General features: G+C 39.7%; 1 protein-coding gene across 1 annotated transcript; it reads right to left on the reverse strand.

Annotated features, from left to right (window-relative positions):
* Positions 1–11,154: 11,154 nt before the first annotated feature.
* On the reverse strand, positions 11,155–25,696 carry SAMD15 (sterile alpha motif domain containing 15). Its single transcript, XM_053601142.1, has 3 exons — positions 24,026–25,696; positions 22,389–22,487; positions 11,155–11,443 (listed from the first exon to the last, which is right to left on the reverse strand). Exons 1-3 carry the CDS (start codon positions 25,694–25,696, stop codon positions 11,207–11,209), a joined length of 2,007 nt encoding a protein of 668 aa, XP_053457117.1. The 3' UTR covers positions 11,155–11,206.
* Between the last annotated feature and the right edge of the window lie 62 nt (positions 25,697–25,758).

Genomic DNA, 25,758 nt, shown 5'->3' on the forward strand with positions numbered 1-25,758 from the left:
AATGAAGGAGTGATAGACTATCATCAATTTGCAACCTCTTATGAAATAATGTATCTAGGCAACATTAGATACATTAACATTGTAATGTAGATACTTTAGATACATAGTTGGTGGGGGAAATGTTGATGGGGAAACTTTATAATGAATGGATCAGGCTGAATCTACTAATCAATATTAACACTGCAAAAAGAGACACAGTGTGTTTCTGGATAAAAATAGACACCGATGAAGTACTCTTGTTAAACAAACCTGAATTTGATCAAGTCTCTAGATAAAATTACCTTTTTACAGAGAATTGAAGTGATAGGATAGTGTTAAATGGATCATGCCTTTAGTGTACAACTATAAAGTCATTGCTAAACCCAAAGTTATCTATATTTTCTCCTAGGAGTTTTATCATTTTACCTTTAGATTTATGAAACATTTTGACTTAATTTTTGTAAAGCATGTAAGGTCTGTGTCTAGCTTCATTTTTTTTTTTTTTCTATGTGGAAATCCAGTTTCTCCAGCACCATTTATGAAAAGATTACCTTTTCTCCATTATTGCTTTTGCTTATTTGTCAAAGACTATTGGGGACCAGCCCTAAACTATGCCATGAGTTCCCTCCCAGTGGCTGGCAGAGACAAGAGGATGAAGGAAAAATGAAAAGTCAAAACACTAAGAAAAAAGTTTTGTTTTTTTTTTTTGTAGAGACAGAGTCTCACTTTACTGCCTTCGGTAGAGTACCATGACATCACAGGACTCACAGCAACCTCTAGCTCTTGGGCTTCCTGGGTGGCACCTGTGGCTCAGTGAGTAGGGCACTGGCCCCATATACCGAGGGTGGTGGGTTCAAACCCAGCCCTGGCTGAACTGCAACCAAAAAGTAGCCAGGCGTTGTGGCGAGTGCCTGTAGTCCCAGCTGCTTGGGAGGCTGAGGCAGAAAAAATTTTTTTATAAAGAGCAGCTGGGTCAGGAGTCTGTTCACCTTCAAATGTGAGGACCAGTGGACAGCCTCTTGCTCTAGACTAGCTCCATTTTTATTGCATTGTTTTAATCATCAATCTAATGGGGGGAGGCTAACCCTTACATCAGGGATCTTGCTGTGTTTATATTTTCTAAGTGCACTATTTAACTAACTATGTTAATTAGACTGATTTACCTTTTACTATTATTGCTCTAAGTTATTTATGATCTTAACACAATGGAGCATGGGAGAGGGAACATAGTCCAGAAGCAGGATGTCAAAGCAGACCCCAATTAGGCCATGCACACAAATCAAAGGAGTGGCAATTAACACTCAAGAAGCCTTGTGCTCAGATGCACTGACATTTCTGATCATATGGAGGTGACAGAAGAAAGGAGATATTTTTCTCCTTATCTAGTCTGAAGAGATCCTTTTTCTTTTTAGTGAGGTTTAAACATTCTGCATTCCCTAACTCCCCAAAAGTACTCACTCTCCCTGAGAGGGCAGCCCCACCTGGGTGAGCCTTGCCTGCTCAGTGACCTCCAGTGGTTGCGCTGGTGGAGGGGTGAAGCAAAATAGCCTCTTCAGTCTTAAAGGGCCCAGGCTTCCAGGCAGTGCATTTTGCACCAGATTTTGGGTTTCTCTGATCCATTTGTCTCCTGTCTTTTTTCCCTTTTGCCCTTCATCTGTCATCATTTTGTTTTCTTCCTTTCTTTCTTTTTTTGAGACAGAGTCTCAAGCTGTTGCCCTGGGTAGAGTACCATGGCATCACAGCTCACAGCAACCTGAAACTCTTGGGCTTAAGCAATTCTCTTGCCTCAGCCTCCCAAGGCTCCAAGTAACTGGGACCACACGTGCCTGCCACAATGCCCAGCTATTTTTTTGTTGTAGTTGTCATTGTTGTTTGGCAAGCCCCAGGCCTGGGTTTGAACCCGCCAGCTCTGATGCATGTGGCTGGCGCTCTAGCTGATGAGCTACAGGTGCCGAGCCTACAATCATTTTCTTAATTCATTTCCTAACCTATTTACAACAAATTAAATACTGGTTTTAAGCTTATTAAATTATTATTACTGGCAATGAAGGCACATCAAGATATGACTCTTCCCTGAAGTACCCACACATGCATCTGCAAAAGACTAGTTAGCTAATTTATGTGGGTCAGTTTCTGGGCTTTTTATTTTGCTCCATTGATCTATTTGTCTATTTTCTTTCACCAATACCACACTGTGTTAATTACTGTAAATTTAGAAGTTGGGGGCAGTGCCTGTGGCTCAGCGGGTAGGGCGCCGGTCCCATATGCCGGAGGTGGCGGGTTCAAACCCAGCCCCGGCCAAATTAAAAAAAAAAAAAAAAAAAAAAAGAAGTTGGGTAGCATCAGTCCTCTTTGTTCTTCTTTTTCAATATTAAGTTGGCTATTCTGAGTCTTTTGCCCTTCTATTTAAAATTTAGAATGAGCGGTGCATCTTATAAGGGTATATGTGAAACTTGGTAAATGGTCTGTGAAGCTAGTGAATGATGCCCCATGAATATATCAATGTACACAGCTATGATTTAATAAAAAAAACAAATAAAATTTAGAATGAATTTGCCAATATCCACAAAATAACTCAGTGGGCTTTTTTTTTTGCAGTTTTCTTTTTTGGGGCAGGGCTGGGTTTGAACCCGCCACCTTCAGCATATGGGGCCGGCACCCTACTTCTTTGAGCCACAGGCGCCACCCGTGGGATTTTGTTTGGAATTGCGTTGAATCTATAGATGAATCTGGAAATAACTGATACCTTGACAATATTAAATACTTCTACCCATCCATGAAACCTCTCTACATTTATTTTATTGTTCTTTGTTTCATCAGTTTTGTAGTTTTCCTCATGTAGCTTTTTACATATTGTTAGATTTATACTTAAGTATTTTATTTTGGGGGTGCTAATATAAATGGCAATGTATTTTTAACTTCAAATCTCACTTGTTCATTGCTGGTATATAGGAAGGAGATTGACTTTTTTTTTTTTTTTTTTTTGGAGACAGGGTCTCATTGTGTTGCCTGGGCAATAGTGCAGTGGTGTCAGCTTCCTAAGTAGCTAGGACTACTGTTGTATGCCATCATGCCCAGCAAACTTTTCCATCTTTTTGCAGAGACAAGGTCTTGCTCTTGCTCAAGTTGGCCTGGAACTCCCAGGGTCAAGCAATCCTCCCACCTTCCCCTCACAAAGTGTTAGGATTACAGGTGTTCCTCTTTCAGTGGAACAGGATGGCTAAATTGGGCTAGAATTGGGTATTCCCTTTTTCCATGTGGAAGGGTAGAGCTGAATGTGGGTTGGATATTTCCCATCTCTTAGGTCAGTTAGGTTTGGATAAAACCACAGCAGGTTAGGCTGTGGTACAACAGTTTCTTTCTCCTAAGGGCAGACCTTGTTAAGTAAAACAGAATGCTCTGGCATATTTCAAAATTATTCCTTTCTCATTTTTCTCAGCTGGAAGCATGGGGGGATTTTTCTCCAATATCCACTGAGAACCTGATAGAGCTTGTAGAAGTAAAAATCACAAAACTATGGGAGTCTAAAATGATTGGGTCCTCCTGAAGTCTTTATTCTTAGACTTGTCCTCTCTGAGCCTCTAGCAATTTGCCAGTTTATAGTTCAGTTTTCCATATCTCAGCACTGGTTCCTGCAGAGGTTTGTGCTGTGGGTTTTAGCAAGCAGTGATTCTGAGCATTTACTTTTTGGTCTCTCCAATTTCAGGGCAGAGGTTTGCTCTGTGACCCTATCCCTCTGATGGATCTAATAAGAGCTGTTGATTTTTCACTTTGTTCAGATTTTACTTATTAGGATAGTGTGAGATTTTTACTTATCTTACATGTCAGACCAGAAACTAGAAGTCAAGATGATTTTTTTATTTTGAGATGAATATAGATTCACATGAGGTTGTTAAGAAATAATACAGAGAAATCCTGGGTACCCATTTACCCCCAATGGTATAAACTATAGTAAAATTATCAATATCAGATATCGCAAAACTGTAGGATGACATCACAACCGGATATAGACATTGATACAATTAAGATATGGAACAATTCTTTTCGACTGGACATATATGTTCACACCTGTATGTCCTATCCGGGAGGCCAAAGTGAGAGGATTGCTTGAGGCCAGGAGATCAAGAACAGAACAGTTCTTTCACCAAAGGATTCTTCATATGGCCCCCACCCCCAAAACCTGGCAACCACTAATCTGTTCTTCATTCCTATAATTTTTTCATTTTAAGAATGTCATATAAATGAAGCTGGGCGTGGTGGCTCACACCTGTAATCCTAGGGAGCTTACAGGTTCGGAATAAGCCTAAACAAGATTGAGACCCCCATGGGTGGCGCCTGTGGCTCAAAAGAGTAGGGCGCCGGCCCCATATGCCAGAGGTGGTGGGTTGAAGACCAGCCCCAGCCAAAAACTGCAAAAAAAAAAAAAAAAAGATTGAGACCCCCATCTCTAAAAATAGCCAGGCATTGTGGCAAGCACCTATAGTCCCAGTTACTTGGGAGGCTGAGGCCAGAGCATCGCTTGATCCCAGGAGTTTGCTGTAAGCTATGATGCCACAGCACTCTACTGAAGTTGACAAAATGAGACTCTGTCTCAAAAAAAAAAAAAGAATGTCATATAAATGGACTAATATAGTATGTAACCTTTTGAGATTGATACAACACAAGTCTCTAGAGACTCATCCAAGTTCCTGTGTGTATTAAGAGTTTGTTTTTATGGCTGAGTAGTATACCATGGCATGGCTGTATCATGAAATGTTTAACCATTCACCTGCTGATAGACATTTGGGTTGTTTCCAGTTTTTGGCTATTATACTATTTATGAGTAAGACTATGAGTAATACTTCTATGAACATTCATATATAGGGTTTTGTGTGAATATAAGTTTTTGCTTCTCTGGGATAAATGCCTAGGACTGTAGTAATTATTGAGTCACATGGTAGTTGCATGTTTATTTTTTCTTTCTTTTTTTATTTTCTGCCTGAATGCATTACTGGCTAAGCTTGTTTATTTTTTTAAGAAACTGCCAAACTGTTTTTCAGAATACTGCCAACCAAATATTACTGCAGCAAGTATGACCCAGTTCTTCTGCATCTTCTCTAGCTTATAGTGGTATCACTAAATTTTATTTTACCATTATCTCTATAGATTAATTAGTAGAGAACTAACATCTTTATTTTTTGAATCTTCCTATCCAGGAATACAATATGTCTCTCCATTAATTTAGATCATTTTTATTTTATCAGCATTTTATAGTTTTCATCATGCAAATCCTATACATGTTTTACTATATTTACTATATTTACCCCTATGTATTCCAATTTGGGAGTGACTATAAATGAAACTGCATTTTGTTTCTTTTCTTTCTTTTTTTTTTTGAGACAGTCTCAAAAAAGGGAGTCATAGTTCATAGCAACCTCAAACTCTTGGGCTTAAGCTATTCTCTTGCCTCAGCCCCCCAAGTAGCTGGGACTGCAAGTGCCTGCCACAATGCCCAGCTATTTTTTTTTTTTTTCCGCAGTTGTCATTGATGTTCAGCAGGCGTAGGCCGAGTTCAAATCCACAGCCTGGGTGTATGTGGCTGGCACCCTAACTCTGAGTGATGGGTGCTGAGCCTAAAACTGCATTTTTATTTTATTTATTTATTTATTTATTTGCAGTTTTTGGCTGGGGCTGGGCTTGAACCCGCCACCTCTGGCATATGGGGCCAGCGCCCTACCCTTTGGGCCAAGGCACCGCCCCTAAAGCTGCATTTTTAATTTTGGTGACGTGTTCATTGCTAGTACATATAAACACAATTGGCTATTGTATATTTATTTTGTGTACTTCACTCTTTTTTTTTTTTTTTTTGGCCGGGGCTGGGTTTGAACCCGCCACCTCCGGATGCCCTATTCTTTGAGCCACAGGCACCGCCTGTGTACTGCACTCTTGATGAATTCATTAGTCCTAGGAGGTTTTTAAAATAAATTCCTTGGGGTATTCTACAGAGACAATCTATAAATAGGGACAGTTTCATTTCTTTCTTTCCAAACTCCATGCATTTTAATTTCTTTTTCTTGCCTTACTGTGCTAGCTGGAACTTCTGGTACTATGTCAAATAAGAATGATGAAAGCAGATATCTTTGCCTTACTCCTGATCTTTTTTTGTTTTTATTTTTTTGAGACAGTCTTGCTATGTTGCCCCAGCTGGCTTCAAACTACTGAGGGATCTTCCCACCTCAGCATCTCCTGAGTAGCTGTGACTACAAGTGTGCTCATTTTTTCTGATTTTTTTGAAAAATATAAAAATCTGTCCTTTTTTTGTTTTTAAATTATGCTATAGAAGAATACCGAATATTGCCCCCATTTTGTTTGCATATTAATTTCTACATTTTTCTCTATACAGCTAAAGATTTTCTTTAATACACTTAAAAGTGATTAGATCTTTTCTTTGTGTAATGCCCATGATCCTGTTATGTATGTTCTTTCTAAATTCAAGGAAAATAAACTAAAAAGAGTATCAATGTCAAAGTTATAATCATTCTCTAATTACAAATTCCTCTCCAAATGCACTTAGAGAAACGTGCATGGTGTGAAAAATCATCATAAATACAATTAAATCCATATATCAAACAGTTCTAGTAGAATTCCTACTTTAACTATGAGTTTTAATTAGTTTAGTATTCCAAGTGGAGGAAAATTTTCTGTAAAGGAAGTATTTAACAGCCAAATAAGAAATATTGAACAGACATTAAAAAGTAACAGTATTTTTTTTTCATCCCAGGTCTTTCCCTTGGTTTGATCTGACTGCTGTGCAACTCAAGGAAACTCCCTTTAGCAAGCATCTCTCAGCCAGTACTGTTCTCCAACGACACCTTACCTACATATACTATGATTCATTTGGCATCTCCCTGACCTAAGTGCAGCCAGTGGTTTCCACAGACTCTTCATCCCAATAAAAGAACTTAGGAAATCAGAACTTTTTATTTCCTCTCACGGATTTTCTCTATAATGGTTTGCCATGATTATAATAATTGATAGTAGGAGTCATTTGACTGTATTGTGTTTGCCACATGTTGATGGCTCTTCAAAATGTAGAATAAAACAAGAGGTCCTATACATCAGTATGTATCTGGCCTTCAGAAGCAACTCATGAAACTATGTAACCTAACACATTTAAGTAAGCTGCTTTCCCAGAAAATCCTTGTTTTTTGTTCGTTTGTAACAGAATCTCTCTCTGTTGCCTGGGCTAGAATGCTGTGGCATCAGCCTAGCTCACAGCAACCTCAAACTCCTGGGTTCAAATCCTCCTGCCTCAGCCTCCCTAGTAACTGGGACTACAGGCGCCTGCCACAACTCCTGGCTAATTTTTCTATTTTTAGTAGAGAGGGAGCTTGCTCTTGCTCAAGTTGGCCCAAACTCCTAAAATCAAGCAATCCTCTGATTGCTAGGATTACAGGCATGAGCCACTGTGCTCAGCTGAAAATCCTTATTAATACAAATTATTTCTTAAAGAAGGAGGGTGGGGTGGGGGAAAGGAAGAGCAGAGGGGAGGAGGGAGGGTGGTGGAGTCTTGTTGTGTGACACACCTTTTGGGGGCAAGACACAATTGTAAGAGGGACTTTACCTAACAAATGCAATCAGTGTAACCTGGTTTCTTGTACCATCAATGAATCCCCAACAATAAAAAAATACATATATTTCTCTTCTAAAAGCTAAATTCAAGCAGTTATATTGTCATTATTATACATATACGTACTACAGCTTCTTTTCTATCATTCAAATTCCAAACGGATTGTCAAACTCTGATCAGTTTGCCAGCAGTATATAGCTGGCAATGATACAGCTTGATTTTCCTATGATTTTGGGTAGAGAAGTAAATATACGGTAAACAATCTTAATTGAATTATGATGAATTTCATGCTTATTTAGGCTATATACGACAGTTCTAATGCCATGTTACTTGCAGCTGTTGTCATTTAAACCATTTAAAACCATAAACCATTAAAAAAATAACTGGCATTTATATTAAATGGCTAAAAATAACTTTTCAAAATATAGTTCTTCTATAGCACACAATTATTTCCTCTATGTTCTGAAAACACTTTTTGTCTATTATAATAGAGTTTATTTTATTTTATTTCATTTTTTTGAGACAGAGTCTCAAGCTGTCCCTCTGGGTAGAGGCTGTGGCATCACAGCTCACAGCAACCTCCAACTCCTGGGCTCAAGCGATTCTCCTGCCTCCACCTCCCAAGTAGCTGGGACTACAGGCTCCCACCACAACGCCCTGCTATTTTTTGGTTGCAGCCATCGTTGTTGTTTGGTGGCCCTGGGCTGAATTCAAACCCGCCAGCTCAGGTGTATGTGGCTGGCGCTTTAGCCGATTGAGCCACAGGCCGAGCCTATAATAGAGTTTAAAACAAGAGTAGTGACCCTATCAAGCTGGGAAAGGATAGCACTTACTAGGCTTTGTCACCAAATAGAACTACTGTTTGCTAAATGCTAAAGTGCTTTTGAACAAAATTATTCGCTATACATCTAAATCACCACGGTCTTAGATTAATCATTTACATTTTGGGTTTTTTTTCCCTTTTGTTTAATTACATTTTTGGTTTTTTGCATAATTGTGAGCCAGGCAAAACAATGGTATTGTGTTACCATGGTTTCCAATAAAATATGAATCCAATTTGGGAAAAAATTAGGTTCATCATTGAATATTAACACTTGGCATGAGTATTAATTCAAGAACTGTTCCTTCTATCAGTAGGGAAAAAATAAACATTCTTTTTATTAATCATCAATCAAATAAACAATCTTTTTATTAATCATGAAACTGGACAAGGCACACCACTGCCCTTTTTGGATTGTGTTAGCCCTACCGTGGCTTTTAAGGTTAAGAAATGAGAGCAAGAAGAGAAAGAACAGCTAAATCTATAAAACTAGAGGGGAACTGGAGTCATTCATGCAACAAGAAATATTTTATAATTTCTCTTGAGAAGTCTGGTCATGGGTAGGCAGACTCTAACCTAAATTTTATTTGATAAAGGTCTGGAAGGAACCACATTAAAGAGCCTTGTAAGCAACCCCCAACACTATTTCATAGTCAGTAGTACTTCTTTCTTCTTTTTTTTTTTTTTTTTTTTTGCAGTTTTTGGCCAGGGCTGGGTTTGAACCCACCACTGCTGGCATATGGGGCCGGCACCCTACTCCTTTGAGCCATAGGCGCCGCTCATGGAGTTATGTTTTTTTGTTTTTATTTTGCGGTTTTTGGCTGGGGCCGGGTTTGAACCCACCACTTCCAGTATATGGGGCCAGCGCCCTACTCCTTGAGCCACAGACGCCACCTGTCAGTAGTACTTCTATAAGCCCTATTGGGTTAGGTTTTGTTTGGTTTTTATTGTTTCAGGTTCATTGAGGTTACAAAGAATTAGTTTACACTGTTTGCATTTGTCAGGTGAAGTCCCTCTTATAGTTGTGTCCCATCCTCAAGAGATGTGCCATATACCACAACCCCCCATCTCCCTCTCCCCCTCCCACCCCTTATTCTTCTGCTCCCCACTTTGAACTGATTTGAGTTTTTCACTTGTGTGGGTATGTATTAGATTGTCTACTGGCTTCATATAAGAATTGAGTACATTGGATTCTTGCTTCTCCATTCTTGTCTACTTTACTAAGAAGAATGTGTCCCAACTCTATCCAGGTTAATACAAAAGATGTAAAGTCTCCATCCTTTTTAATGGCTGAATAGTATTCCATGGCATACACATGCCATAGCTTGTTAGTCCATTCCTGGGTTGGTGGGTATTTAGGTTGTTTCTACATTTTGGCGATTGTAAATTGAGCTGCCATAAATTGCCTAGTGCAAATGTCCTTACGATAAAATGATTTTTTTTCCTTCTGGATAGATGGCCAGTACTGGGATTGCAGGAGTTCTAATATATGTTCTTTGAGGATTCTCCATACTTCCTTCCAAAAAGGTTGTATTAATTTGCAGTTCCACGTTTGTTTGTTTTGAGACAGAATTTCACTCCATCACCTGGGGTAAAGTGCCATGGTGTCAGCCTGGTTCACAGCAACCCCAAATTCCTACACTCAAGAGATCCTCCTGTCTCAGCCTCTCTAGTAGCTGGGACTACAGGCACCTGCCACAACGTCCAGCTAATTTTTCTATTTTTTGGTAGAAATGGGGTCTTCCTCTTGCTCAGCTGATCTCTAACTCCTGAGCTCAAGCAATCCTTCTGCCTCTGGCCTCCTAGAGTGCTTTTACATGTGTGAGCCACCACACCTGGCCCTGTAAGGGCCTATTGTTTGTAAGGATATGTACAAATGTAAAAACAATTTTTAAAAAATTTTTCTGATACCAAAAAGGAAAGAGAACTTTCCCATGCTTTTCTCTTAAAACACTTCCTTTAGAGAACTTGTTGTTGTAAATTCTTTTTCTGTGCTTTTTTAGATGTATGTAAATCTTTTGAAATGCTGAATAAACCCCTTGCCATTGTAGACCCCTAAACCAGTCTCTTTACTTGGTAGTCCTGGAGCCATCACTTTGAAATATGAGCACTGAGGAGAAGGAGCCCTGTCTTCCCTTCTCTGAAAGAATTTAACCTTGGTTCCTGGTTCCAAGTATATAACTTCTGGTTTGTGGTCAAAATCTGAGTTTTATTTTTCTTTTGGATAATTAATATGTATGTAAAGGATTATACAGAGTGTCCATAAAATTTGTGTGCAACTTAAAATAGCCAATTTTGCATCAGATAGGCAACTATTTAAATTGTGTATGAACTTTATGGACTTCCAATATTTGTCTGGGTTTCTAAAAGGGTAAGATTTCTTCATCTTTGCAATCTTTTTAGCAGTTTGCCTGTGATATGCATCACAGTTTAATGCTTATTCAATAATATAATGGTTTCTTTCCTGCATCTGTGGAAAGGATTATCTGGATTGGCAGGAGATTTTATTTTTAATTATATTTTCCCAGCATATTACTGCTGCCAGGTACACTACTGGAATTTACCAGAAATTCTTACAATTACCCAGAAAGATAAAGATTGCTACCTTTGTTTTAATGAGGAGTTAACTTGAAAAACAAAGGGGAGGTGCTGTGAGTCCAGGTCAGAACTAGGAATGAAGCCAGAAGTTTTGATGCCAATCCTTAATGAAAAGGAGAGAAAAAAAAACCCAAAATGACTACATCTATTCCCCCAAGGAATTTAGTTTGATCATTCAAAGTGAGTGAAATGGCTTTCCCTTATGGTTCACTGCCAGATAATGCCTCATCCTCTTCAGGGGAAGTTACCTGGGGAGCATAATCCTCTAATCCTGCTGCTTTGACAAATTCAGGTAAGGTCAAGGAATCAGATTTTATCCCAGTATGACCTTTTTGCTCTAAAAATAAGCCAATATTGTCCCTATAGGGAAGGCAGATGCTGCGTTTGAATAATGGCTCTTCAATTCCTAGTAGCTCCCGCGCATGCCGAGAAATTACCTGAAATGCAAGGATAATTTTTAATGGGATGGAACCAACCTGAAAAAATTAAATAAGTTTTATTTAGTTTCCTGGGCTCTTGAATGCTAATCTCTAAAGTTATTTCTATGGGAAAATAAAATACTGAAATAAATTCACAGGCTTACTAACCTGGCCTTAGTAAAACCAAATTCTTATCTTTTTTAAAATTAAGAGACAGTGTCTTCCTGTGTCATCCATGCTAGTGGCATGATCATAGTTCATTATGACTTTCGATTCCTAGGCTCAGGTGATCCTCCTGGCTAGTAGCTGAAACTATAGGCAGATGTCATCACATCTAACTAATTTTTTTGTAGAGATGGGGTCTCACTACATTGCCCAGGCTGCTCTTGAACTCCTGGCTTCAAGTGATCCTCCTTCCAAAGTGCTGGAATTACAGATATGAGACAATATGTCTGACCAACACCAGCTTCTTCTTCTTTTTTTTTTTTTTGATACACAGTTTCACTTTGTCACCCTTGGTAGAGTACCCATGGGTCACAGCTCACAGCAACCTCCAACTCCCGGGCTTAGGTGATTCTCTTGCCTCAGCCTCCAGAGTAGCTAGGACTACAGATGCCTGCCACAAGGGCTGGCTACTTTTTTGTTGCAGTTTGGCAGGGCTGGTTTTGAACCCTCCACCCTTGGTATACGGGACTGGCACCCTACCCACTGAGCCATAGGTGCCACCCGCAAAACCAACTTCTTTTTTTTTTTTTTTTATTAAATCATAGCTGTGTACATTGATATGCAAAACCAACTTCTTAATAGAAACAGCACGATTTATTATCCCTTTTAAAGTTCTGTTTAAAGATGTTTCTAATCCTAGCACTCTGGAGGGCAAAGGTAGGTGGATTGCTTGAGCTCAGGAGTCCAAGACTAGCCTGAGCAAGAGTAAGACCCCAGTCTTTACTAAAAATAGAAAAACTATCCAGGTATTGTGGTGAGTGCAGGAGGATCACTTGAACCCTGGAGTTTGAAGTTGCTGTGAGCTATGACTACAGCACTCTACCCAGGGCAAGGAAGGAAGGAAGGAAGGGAGGTAGAGAGGAGAAAGAAAGAAAAAGAAAGAGAAAAAAGAGAGAGAAAGAGAGAGAGGAGCAGCACCTGTGGCTCAGTGAGTAGGGCACCGGCCCCATATACTGAGGGTGGCGGGTTTGAGCCCAGCCCTGGCCAAACTGCAACAAAAAATATCTAGGCGTTGTGGCAGGTGCCTGTAGTCCCAGCTACTTGGGAGGCTGAGGCAAGAGAATCGCCTAAGCCCAGGAGTTGGAGGTTGCTGTGAGCTGTGACACTACAGAACTCTACCGAGGGCGACAAAGTGAGACTCTAAAAGAAAGAGAGAAAGAGAAAGAAAAGCAAGAAAGGAAAGCAAGCAAGCAGAGAAAAGGAGAGAGGGAGAGATGGAGAGGGAGGGGGAGAGGAGGGAGGGAGAGGAGGGAGGGAGGGAGAGAGGGAGGGAGGAAGGAAGGAAGGAAGGGAGAGGAATTTCCAGGCTTTGTATCAGATAGCCACAGATAGATTCATTTCTTTTTGCTAAGCAATTTGACCAACCTTGAGAGTAGATAATATGTTCAGATTGGCAATGAGCAGATTAGGAGCCAAGACTATCCCTGGAAGGTTAATAAGTAACTCATCTATAAGGGCTCAGTGAATTTGCAACTAAGAAAAAAAAAAACATTATTCAAATAGTTACCTACTTTGTTTAACTAAAAATAAATCTCAAACACTAAAAAGCAGACATTGAAGTTCCAGCATTCTTTTAAAATATCTTTTGCCATAATTTTCAGTCAACAAAATTTATACTCATTGAGCACCATGCCACTTCATTTCCTAGATTAATTTGTGATTGCCTTTTCAAATTCTGCTTTTAATCATAGCACTGCTATCTGAGTTCATATTCTGCATTTGGATGGAAATGTACTCTGTGAAATTGTTACTAGAATACACCATTTGGAATGGAGTTTTTAAAAATATATAAAGCTACAGGTCATACTTACATCTTTAAATTCATGCCACAGACAATTGTAAACCTGATGTAAAACTTTAACTAGGTTTTTTTAGACTTCAGAGATCATTTGTAGGTAAAAAGAATCTATATAGTTGCTTGGCATTTCCAGTGAGAATTCTCTTTTTTTTTTTTGATGGGAGTCTCCCTATGTAGCCCAGGCTATTCACAGGCACAATTATAGCACCCAATAGCCTTGAATTCGTGGACTCAAGTGATCCCTCTTCCTCAGCCTTTTGAGTAGACCAGTGAGATTTCTAAATGTAGCAATAGTGGTTTCTAAGAATTGAGATCCAAATTACTGTAAGTGGCTCTTAAGAGTGTTCCCATTTGTGGTTGATGCTGCTACATTGAGCACTGTGTGTAGTAAGCACCTCACCCTGATTCTCCTTTAGTAACTGTGCTGCTGCAGTAAGCACCCTGAGTTTTTAGAATGTCCTGACTAGCATATTTCACAAATTCCTAGAGGTTTGCAGGTGGTGCCCCAGGAAGTGGCAGTCATACAGTCATATGCCTGTAATTCTTGCTAGCACTCTGGAGGCCAAGTTGGGTGGATTGCCTGAGCTCAGGAGACTAGCCTGAGCAAAAAATCTAGCTGGGTGTTGTGATAGGCACCTTAAAAATAGAAAAATTAGCTGGGTATTGTAATGGGCACCTGTAGTCCCAGCTACTTGAGAGGCTGAGGCAAAGGGAGCCTCTGAGCCTAAGAGTTTGAAGTTGCTGTAAGCTAGGATGCCATGGCACTCTACCCAGGACACAGAGTGAGACTCCATCTCAAAAAAACAAAAGTATGTCTGAGGTTCATCAATGAAACAAGAGGGTCCTCTGATGGGCCAAAACTGGTCTAAAACTTTAAGTGTAATACTTTCTTTAGTTCTGATGAACAAATAACGAGCAACAGTATTTTTGGCTAGGACTTACAGCAATGTACTAGAGTTACTAGTAAGTTAGTAAGTATTAATAGAAACAGGTATTCATGAAGATTATTAGAGTTTTCTAAGGATTCTTAATTACATGTTGTAGGATGGTGGCCCATCCATACTCAATGCATGGCATCACCGCAGAACACCTACTGCATATGGCCTCAAGCAGTTATCTGTAATGCCTATAGTTTTCAAGAAGACTGTTAATTTACTCTATCATTATATCATGTGTTGATCATGGCTGCTGTTCTTGCTTTAACTGTAAACTACTGATAGTTTTGCTTCATCTTTACCAACGTATTATGCACTATTTAATTATTTATAGTATATAACTATGTACATTTACACAATTTAAAACCTCTAATTTACTTTAACTAAATCTAAAGATATAATTGTTGTGGTTCAAATATGAATTATCTATACTACTATTATTAAAGCAGATATACAGTCACCTTAAAATCTGCTTGTTCATTCGTGAACAACATGGATTAATCTTAAATGTATTTTGCTCAGGGAAAGAGAGAGACCCTCACAGCCATGAGCAGCGCCTGTGGCTCAGTGGGTAGAGTGCTGGCCCCATATACCGAGGGTGGCAGGTTCGAACCCAGCTCTGGCCAAACTGCAACAAAAAATAGCTGGTCATTGTGGCAGGTGCCAAGTCCCAGCTACTTGGGAGGCTGAGGCAAAAGAATCGCCTAACCCCAGGAGTTGGCGGTTGCTGTGAGCTGTGTGATGCCACGGCATTCTACCAAGGGTGATAAAGTGAGACTCTGTCTCAAAAAAAAAAAAAAAAGAAGACGACGACAGACCTGACAGTTACATAATGTATGATTCCATTTATGTGACATCTCAGAAAAGGCAGAACTACTGGGAAAAAATCCCAGATGAATGGTTACTATGGACTGGGGTAGAGGGAGACAGAGGAAAATTTTCTACTGGGAAAAAATCCCAGATGAATGGTTACTATGGACTGGGGTAGAGGGAGACAGAGGAAAATTTTAGAGAATAGAATTGTTCTATATAGTTCTCTGGTGGTGGATACATAACCCACACAACTGCACACAACAAAGAGTGATTTTATAGTATGCAAACTTTTAAAAAGCCAGACTATTAAAGGAAGCCAGGATATAATATAGTCTGTGGACAAATGTATTTAATAAGACAACAGAGAGGAAAGGAGCTGATTTAAATTAATTAACTTTGGAAAACAGTGCTTTGTCTAGATACTGAAGGCTAAAGACAAAAAGAACTACACAAACATTGAACTATATTTTGTACACATTTTTCTCATAGGATACGAATTAAAAGATAAGGAGAGTGAGGTTTCTCACTGTCAGAAAAAGAAGTTAAAATAAGCATGGGGGAGCTGGGTGCCCATACTCAATGGTTAGAGCACTGGCCCCATGCACTGGGGCTGGCAGGTTTAAACCTGACCCCGGCTTGCTAAACAAACAAAAAAAGAAACAACAAATAAGCATGGGGGTTGAGAGTAGGAAGGATGGGAAGGCTAGAATGAAATGTGTGATGTTAGACTAGAGTCAGAGATATCAATGTGAACTCATGCCTATCATAATACAGGTATACATACAAAGATATACAGAAATAAAATAGTTGTGGGCGGCACCTGTGGCTCAGTGAGTAGGGCGCCGGCCCCATATGCCAAGGGTGGCGGGTTCAAACCCAGCCCCGGCCAAACTGCAACAATAAAAAAAAATAGCCGGGCGTTGTGGCGGGGCCTGTGGTCCCAGCTGCTTGGGAGGCTGAGGCAGGAGAATCGCGTAAGCCCAAGAGTTAGAGGTTGCTGTGAGTCGTGTGACGCCAGGGCACTCTACCTGAGGGCGGTACAGTGCGACTCTGTCTCTACAAAAAAAAAAAGAAATAAAATAGTTGTATCCACATGTGTTAGCATACATGCATGTATTTCACAGATCTTTCTGCTAAGAGTACCTAGAAGCAGTAACCCTCCAATAGCAACAAGCACAACTAGTGTTTATATCTTGGTTTCTAAATACTATTCTCTGACAAAAACAACCAGGGGTCCTTGGAGATGTGGTTGATTCTAGGATTGCAGCAGAGAAATACAAGGTGAGCCCGAAGCAATTTGTAGTGCCAGAAAGCAAGGAGATGCTTTAAAAAAAAAAGACATGTCAAAGGATACAGGAACCAAATTAAAAGAGCTCTCAATAGTAAAGGATGGAACAATTCGAGCAACAAAATAAACAGTACTACTGAACTATAACACAAAGAATAAATATCTGTTAAGTCCATACTAACATAAAAGACCAAATAGATTTTAAAAAATAGGGGAGAATAGACAATTAAATATAGAAAAAGTTCCTTACGGAAAAGCTCCAGTTAAACATAGAATGAAGGAAACAGAAGAAAAATGAATTGCTAAAATTAGTGTGTAAAACTGCAAGGAGAAACAGGATGTTTGCATAGCTTCAAACTCTCTTCTTTAATATATACAGTATTTATCACTGTAGTACTTTTATTATATCTCCATAAACTCTTTGATACTCTTCCTGCCATGAGAAGTTTACTTCCTCTTCTCCTTAAATGTGAGCTGGACTTAGTAACTCACTTCTAATGAGAAGAATATGGAAAGGGAAACAAAGTAACTTTACAGTGATGCAACCTGGCAGGCAGAACCCTCTGGTAAGACGAGAAGGAGTCATTACAATTCTGTGATAGTCTCTCCCTAAATCCATAGCTTTAGTTTAACCATGGGAAACATCATACAATCTAAAATTGAAGGAAATATACAAAATACCTGATCTCTACCCTTCACAAGTGTCAAGGTCACAAAAGACAAAGAAAGATCAAGAAATTGTTGCACATTGGAAGAGGCCAGGGAAACATAATGGCTAAGTGCAGTGTGGTATCCCAGATTAGATCCTGAAACAAAAATCATCCATCAGTGGAAAACTTGCATAAATATGAGTAAGTGTAGTTTAATAATACTGCACCAATATTAATTTCTTAGTTTTGATAAGTATACTATTTTTGCCTAACATCAGGAGAAGCTGGATTAAAAGTACACCATAACTTTGTGTACTACATGTATCTTTGCAACTCTTCTGTAAAACTAAATTATTTGCAAATTAAAAGTATCTACCCAGAAGAAAAAAAAAAATCATTTTATCATAAGGACATTTGCACTTGAGTGTTTACAGCAGCTCACTGTACAATCACAAAGATGTAGGAACAACCCAAGTGCCTGTTAATCCAGGAATAGATTAATAAACTATTAATAAAGATTAATAATCCAGGAATAAGATTAATAAACTGTGATATAGATATATCATGGAATACTATTTAGACATAAAAAGATGGAAATTTTGCATCTTTTGTATTTACCTGAATGGATTTGGAGAATGTTTTCTGAATAAAGTATTTCAAGAATAGATAAGCAAGGATCTCATGTACTCAATACTAAATTGAAACTAGTACAGTAACAACTATAGACCCATACTATAGAAAAACACAAACTCAAGGTAAGGAAGGGAGTTCAGTAAGTTTCCATTAACCAGTACAACGTAGGGGTATATGGCACACTTCCTAGGTGAAGGACTCAACCACAACTGGGTCTTTACCTTAAATGCAAACAATGTAATTTTATTGTATGTACCCTCATATTAATCCAAAATTTAAAAAGAAGTTTTTTGTTTTGTTTTGTTTTTAGAGACAGAGTCTCACTTTGTTGCCCTCGGTAGCGTGCGGTGCTATCACAGCTCACAGCAACCTCCAGTTCTTGGGCTTAGGTGATTCTCTTGCCTCAGCCTCCTGAGTAAGTGGGACTACAGGTGCCCACCACAACACCTATTTTTTTGTTGCAGTTTGGCCGGGGCCGGGTTTGAACCCGCCACCCTCAGTATATGGGGCTGACGCCCTACTCATTGAGCCACAGGCACTGCCCTAAAAAGAATTTTTTGTAAAAAAAATTTTTGTCTAATGATACTCAATTGCTAGCAGGTTGTTATGAATCTGTGCTACTTAAATAGTTTGCAACAAGGCAAGTGTATTAAAATTGCTGAGATATTGTATTGTTTAAGGCTATACTTTAAAAATGATGAGTACAAAAGGAACAAATGACTCATTGTGTCTCCATGTTCTTCTCCAAATTGTTTATCACAAAGTTTTGGGTTTTTTTTTTTTTTTTTTTTTTTGAGACAGAGCCTTACTCTGTTGCCCCAGGCTAGAGTGCCATGGTGTCAGCTTAGCTCATTGCAACCTCAAACCCCCGGGCTCAAGTGATCCTCCTGCCTCTGCCTCCCAAGTAGCTGGGACTAAAGATGCCCACCACAACACTAGGCTAATTTTTTCTAATTTTAAGAGAGACGAGGTCTTGCTCTTGCTCAGCTTGGTCTCCAACTCTTGAGCTCAAGTGATCCTCCTGCCTCAGCCTCCCAAGAGTGCTAGGATTATAGGCATGAGGCACTGCACCCAAAAGTTCTTTTGTTCAGTCGATGAAATGAATAGTTAAAAATATTTTGAGGATTATATTCTAAGAGAAAAAGAGGAAGTAAAAATAATGCTGTCTTGTCTAGCTTGTCTTTAGAGTAAGTAAGACTGACTTTCTCTCCCCTTTCTACCCTGTTAACGTATCACTACAACTGGGAAAGACAGGTCAGTAGTTTCAAGAGCTTCCTTGGCCAGTGGAAAGGAGCATTAATGTTTCTTTCCTCCGGTATAGCTCAACAGTCTCACGCAAATATTTAGCTTTTCTCGGGACCTCATAGTATGTTGCACTAATGACAAAAGGAGAGGTTATTTCTACAGGCGAAGCATAAGTAACTCTAAAGTTAAAGGAAGTAAAGAAAGCTTTGAAGATAATAGAAATTGGCCATCAATTAACTGCAAGGTTTGTAAAGGGAGTGCACAGTAGAAATGTGCTTCAAATCTTAGCAGCATGTGCAGAATTCATACACTCAAGCAACCTGCTTTCTCTTCTCCTACTCTCCCAAAGTCCATAAATGGTAATATGAGAAAGTTAGCACTGAAAAGATAACTATGCTGTTTAAATGTTCTTTGGGACAAATCTTGGGTGTACTAGATGCTATAATTACAATAGAGGAATTAAACATGCTTCCTCTATCAGTATGGAAGGAACTACAGCATACTTAAGTTCACATATGATCTCTAAGAAGTTGTGTCTGTCTTTGAGTATAATTAACTGTTTAATGTGGACCTAAGTATTCAACAAATCTTATCTAACACACTTTTGAATCTTTGACCTTTATGTTACTGTAGTGACCTCAAGGAAAGGCCAAATGTGTCTACTGACTTAGATAATAAGTATTCTAAAATTTGCTTATTCAAACTTCTCAGGATATAGGGACTGACTGCTGCGTTCATCATTTACTCTCTTAAGAATTTCAGAAGACGTTTAAGACCTCTTATTTCTTGCAAAACTAGGAAAAAGCGTAATTAGGATTTTTTTTTGAGACAGCATTTCACTTTGTTCACCCTTGGTAGAGTGCTGTGGCATCATAGCTCACAGCAACCTCAAACTCTTGGGCTCAAGCAATCCTCTTGCCTCAGCCTCCCAAATAGCTGGCAGTATAGTGCCCACCACAACGCCTGGCTATTTTTAGAGACGGGGTCTTGCTCTTGCTCAGGCTGGGTCTCGAGCTCCTAAACTCAGGCCATCCACCTCGGCCTCCCAGAGTGCTACCGTTACAGGTGAGCCACTGTGCCCAGCAATAATTAGAATTTATTTTGAGACAGAGTCTCACTTTATCGCCCTCGGTAGAGTGCCATGGTCATAACTCACAGCAACCTCCAACTACTGGGCTTAGAAGCTTCTCTCGCCTCAGCCTCCCAAGTAGCTGGGACTACAGGTGCCCGCCACAACACTCAACTATTTTTTGTTGCAGTTTGGCTGGGGCTGGTATATGGGGCCAGTGCCCTACGCACTGAGCTACAGGCACCACCTAATAATTAGAATTTTTATTACTGCATGTTGATATTGTACTTTTGAAATCAGAATGTCAAGGCAGCAAAAGGAATCAGCAGACTCTGAAAAATGCTTTCTCATGATAAAAAGGTGAAATTCATGGTATGTAAATGTTTCAGGAATGTGGATGACAGATTACTATTTTGCTAATTCTTTTCCCTATTTTGATTTAGAAAACTCAGTACACCATAAAATAAATAAATATTAGAGCTCATTAAGCACAGCTGTATTATCTTTGAACATAAAAAAAGCTGTATTATCTTTGAGATAGTTATCTGGCAGTATTTGGTAGCTAAATGAGGGTACAATACCCACATGTAATAAGTAGTCCTTTCCATATTATGTAAATGGAAGTTTACAGTTACAAGAAGTTCATTAAGAGAGGCAATATAGGGAGGTGCCTGTGGCTCAGTAAGTAGGGCGACGGCCCCATATACTGAGGGGCCAGCCTCGACCAAACTGTAACAACAACAAAAATAGCCAGGCGCTGTGGCAGGCACCTGTAGTCCCAGCTACTTGGGAGGCTGAGGCAAGAGAATTGCCTAACCCCAGGAGTTGGAGGTTGCTGTGAGCTGTGTGATGCCACAGCACTCTACCAAGGGCGATAAAATAAGACTCTGTCTCTACCAAAAAAAAAAAAAAAAAAGAAAAAGAAAAAGAGAGAGGCAATATAAGTGTAGTGGTTTAAATAGAACATGGGGTGGGAAGTCACACAAATTAGATTTGGATTCTGGCTCTTAAACTTACCTGATCTTGTGTAAGTTGCTTCATCTTTCTGGGCCTCAGTTTTCTCTTCTCTAAATGGGGATTAGGTAAAGTAATATATGTACAGTGCCTAACACATAGTAAGCACCCAGCAAAGGATAGCAATTAGCAGAATTCAAGAGATTGAGATTAAATGTTCAGTTAGGACTATGTGTTTAATAACTTTAAAGAATTTCCTTAGCTAAAAGTGGTCTCAAGTGTCTGTAGTTCTCGCTGAGTCTGAGGTGGGAGGATCACTTGAGCTCAGAAGTTGGAGACTGCAGTAAGTTATAATCATGCCACTGAATTCCAGTTTGGGAGATAGAGTAGACCCTATCTCTAAAATATTTACAGTAGAACGTCCATAGTTGACCACTTTCCTACACTGACCGCCTCCTTAAATTGGCCTAATTTTCACAGACTCGGTATGTATCAGTATAGTAGGCCTAGTTTCTTATGTTGACCATCCCCATATGTTGAATGGTTTGTTAAGTCCCTTAGGTGGTCAATTTACAGAGGTTCTCCTGTTTGTGTGTGTGTATATATATATATATATATTTTTTTAAAAGAATTTCATTATATTTTGTTGACAGCAAAAGAACTTGGATATTAATGAGCATTCTTATTTTCTAAACTATGTGTGCTGAGAAGTTTAGGAAAGACTTCTTGAGCTAAGAGTGAGGTGTTAGTTCTGAAGGATAATTAGGATGATTACAGTTAGTGTTAGCGATACAGGGGATGGAGAAATTGAGCAAAGGTTGCAGAGGGAGGGAAGGACCAGACAGGTTTGTGGGGGTGTAAGTTAGACCTGGTAAGCTGGAGTACAAGATTTATTTAGAGGAGTGCTAGGCACAGAACTTACGGAGAGCCTTGAATCCTAAACTAAGGTGCTAAGACCATCTTGTGAGCATAAGGGATCTAAAGAAGCTTTCTGATTAGTGTATAAAGTAGTTGGAATATGGTAGCCTAAAAGTAGGGTCCTTGAATACAAAAGGCCCACAGAGAGAGCCTAAAAGGGGGCAGCCACAGCAGTATTCTAAGTATGAGGCAATAGAGGTTTGAAAAGTGGGAATGGAGAAAACCAGATGGCGTAAATACCACAAGAGGACTGGACAGTTGTTGGGATCTCTGTGGGGCTCAAAGAGACAGAAGTGTTCACTGTGAGCCTGGGAGACTGGAATGATGACATTTTTGACAGGAATAGGAGGCCAGGTTGGAAGAAAAAGAGGTTGGTTTGCAACATATGGTAGCAGTGTTACAGTGCTCTATAGGGAAACTTTGGACACAACTCACCTTCATGTCCTCAAAATCTGTTATCCCTATCTGAGGAAGGTTTGAGCAGTTTACATGGATGAGTTTTCGGCCACTGATGAAGTTTGCAATAAAACACTCCTGCCAATACAATAAAAATATCACTCAAAAAAATGTACTGCAAGTAAAAAGCAGGAAGAAAGGAAGGGAAGGAAGAAAGATGGGAGGGAAGAAATCCTGTTATCTTTGGTTCTATACTAAAAACAAAAAATTAATTTTCTAACCTAATGATACATTTTTTTTCATCTTAGTTTTTTTTTTTTTTTTTTTTTTTAGACAGAGACTCACTTTGTCACCCTTGGTAGAGTGCCATGGCATCATAGCTCACAGCAACATCAAACTCTTCAGCTCAAGAGACCCTCTTGTTTCACCCTCCCTAGTAGCTTGGACTACAGGCACCCACCACAAAACCTGACTAGCTTTTAGTGACAGGGTCTTGCTCTTGCTCAGGCTGGTCTCAAAGTCCTAAACTCAAGCAATCCACCCACCTTTGCATTCCACAGTGCTAGGATTACAGGTGTGAGCCACAGGGCCTGGATCCATCTAACTCTTTTAATTAAATTTTACACTGCTCCTCAAAATTTTTTACTATGCTACAATCAGTGCCTCTTCATGTTTCAAGTCATGGTGAGTGGTATGATCATAGCTCACTCCAACTCTTAACTCTTGGGCTTGAGCCATCCTTCTGCCTCAGCCTCCTGAATAGCTGGGACTACAAGAGTGCACTACCACTCTTAGCTAATTAAAAAACTTTTTTTGTAGAAATATGGTCTCACTGCCAGGCTGTTTCTTGAACTCCTGGCCTCAAGCAATATGCCTGCCTTGGCCTCTCAAACTGCTAGGATTACAGGTGTGAGCCACCAGGGTTGTCTTCAATTACACTTAAAAGAACAGGGGGCACGAATGGTTTTGATTTGTGTTGTTTTATGGTAGACTAAAGCATAGTTTGCATGGGTGAAATAAGAGACTTACACTATCTTTTTGGTGTGTTGTTTTATGGTAGACTAAAGCATAGTTTGCATGGGTGAAATAAGAGACTTACACTATCTTTTTGGTTAATGGGCTATAAATCAATACATTTAAGTGCTAATGACACATGAGACATATTTAGGGCAATTAATAGTATAATAATGAAGTCAAGGTTTGGGAGCTACCACTAAAACAAATTAACAAAGTACCAAAAAGTGTACCTGGGACAAAATCTACTTAAAAATACAGTTTTCTATGAAAAGAGAAATAAATGTCTTGGTTTTTACTCAAGGACTGCAGAGAACTGTAATCACTGGGATAAAGAAGAAAAACAAATAAATGTGACCCTTCCTTCCTCTTCCCAAGATAAAAATTAATGGCAAGGCCAAAATAAAAATCCAAGTTATCTCTACACAAACCAAGACTTTTCTATACTACTAATAAAGAAGAGGCAAAGCTCAAGAAAGGTTAGAGGGAAGAAAAAGTAGAAGCATGGGCGGTGCCTGTGGCTCAAGGAGTAGGGTGCTGGTCCCATATGCCGGAGGTGGCAGGTTCATACCCAGCCCCGGCCAAAAACCACATAAAAAAAAAAAAAAAAGAAGTAGAAGCATGAGAGCCTGTGATTTTAAAAATATGCTATTTTTATATACCTTGTATTGAGGGAACCCTAGCTGGCTAATCCATTCTGCAACTTTCTCTGGGTCCCAATCAAGATGGTCAAATTTTAACTTAGTCTTTGTTTTTGGCTGGGTTTTATCTTGCTTTGACTTTTGGGAAAAGTCTTCAACTTTTTTTTCACCAACACATTCTCTTAATTTTTTTTGAGACTCTGAGGGATGTGCACTGATTTCAGTAAGCAAGTTTTGGAGCTCCTGAGTAAACTCATAATCTGCTTCAATTGAATTCATTGTATCTTCTCTGAGAGATCTGAATGTAAAATAGTTTGTTTTTCCTTCTTCAGTTTCTTTTAGAAAAAACTTTCCTGTTTGATACTTGGGGTACTGTTGCTCATCCCTATCTGCATAATGTTTAGATTTGACTGATTCTGGCCTGACTCCCTTGGGAAATACTACATCTTTGTTGCTTGGTTTGGCTTCATGTGGTAACTGTAGATTATACTCCTCAGTTGGCTTTGTTTGTGTCTCCCCTTGAATCTCTGGTTTGATCTCTTGTGGTAGCACTAGAACAGTCTCTGGGGGTTTTGGAACTTTTTCTTTACTTGACTTTTTTCTTCTCTTTGAAATTTCTGGTTTAGTTTTTTCTGATTGCTTTAGATTTGTTTCCTCAATTGGTTTTCTTGATTCTTCCTCAGGAAATTCTGATCTGACCTCTTTTACTGGCTCTGGAAGTTTCTCATCAGTAGACTTTCTTGGTTTGTGGTCTTGAAACTCTGGTTTAGTCTGTTCAGGTAGCTCTGTCCCTTCCTCCTCAGCTGACTTTCTTTTCATCTCTGGAATCTCTGGTTTAGTCTCTTCTGAAAGCTCTAGACCTGACTCTGGTTTAGTCTCTTTTGGAACCTCTATCCCTGCCTCCTTGGACTGTCTTGGTTTCTGCTCTTGGAACTCTGGTTTAGCAGGTGACTCTGTTGTTTTCTCCTCAGTTGACTCTCTCTGTGTTTCCTTTGGTGGCTGTAAATCTGTGTCTTCATCTGATTTTCTTGGTTTCTCACTTGGAAAATCTGGTTTGGTCTGCTCTGGAGAGTCTTGGCCTGTTTCTTCATCTTGCTCTCTAAGTGATTCCTCTGGAACCTCCTGTTCTGAGTTCTTTAGTGACTCTGAACTTTTCTCCCTGATTGTGGACCTTGAAATCTCAGACACGGCTTCAGTTGGTGGCTCTGTATCTTCTTCCATGGCTGACTCTAGGAGCACATCCTCAGTAACGTTTGGCTTAGCCTCCCCTGGTGGCTCTAGGTCTGGCCTCTCACCCTTTTCATCCATAGGGACCTCCGCATCTTTGGAAATCTCTCTTTTCTCTTCGTGTATCTCTGACTTTACCTCTTGGGGAATCCCTGGATCAGTTTCGCTGAATAGGTCAACCTCGGACTCCTTGGGATTTTCTCCCTCGGGTGTCCCACTGGGTTTTCGCTGCGCATTCTTAGCACTTTCGGGCACCCCCTCTAAGTCCTCTTCCTCGGTGTCTGGCTGTAGCTCTTGGTCAGTCTCTGCGGGTAGCTCCGGGCCTGTTGCTGCCAAGGTTTTGGGGTCGACATTTTCATGCAAGCTAAGAAATTCAGACCGTTCTTCGGCTGTTTCGTTTCTGGGAGGCTCGGGCAGTTCACCGTCTTCCAGGCCGGAAACGTGATCCTCAGGGACGTCAGCCATTTGCTGCGTAGCTGGCGCACTCAGGCCTCTTAGCAACCCCAACTTCCGATAGCGTCTCTATG

Source organism: Nycticebus coucang, chromosome 9, assembly GCF_027406575.1.
Source record: "Nycticebus coucang isolate mNycCou1 chromosome 9, mNycCou1.pri, whole genome shotgun sequence".
Lineage (NCBI taxonomy): Eukaryota > Metazoa > Chordata > Mammalia > Primates > Lorisidae > Nycticebus > Nycticebus coucang.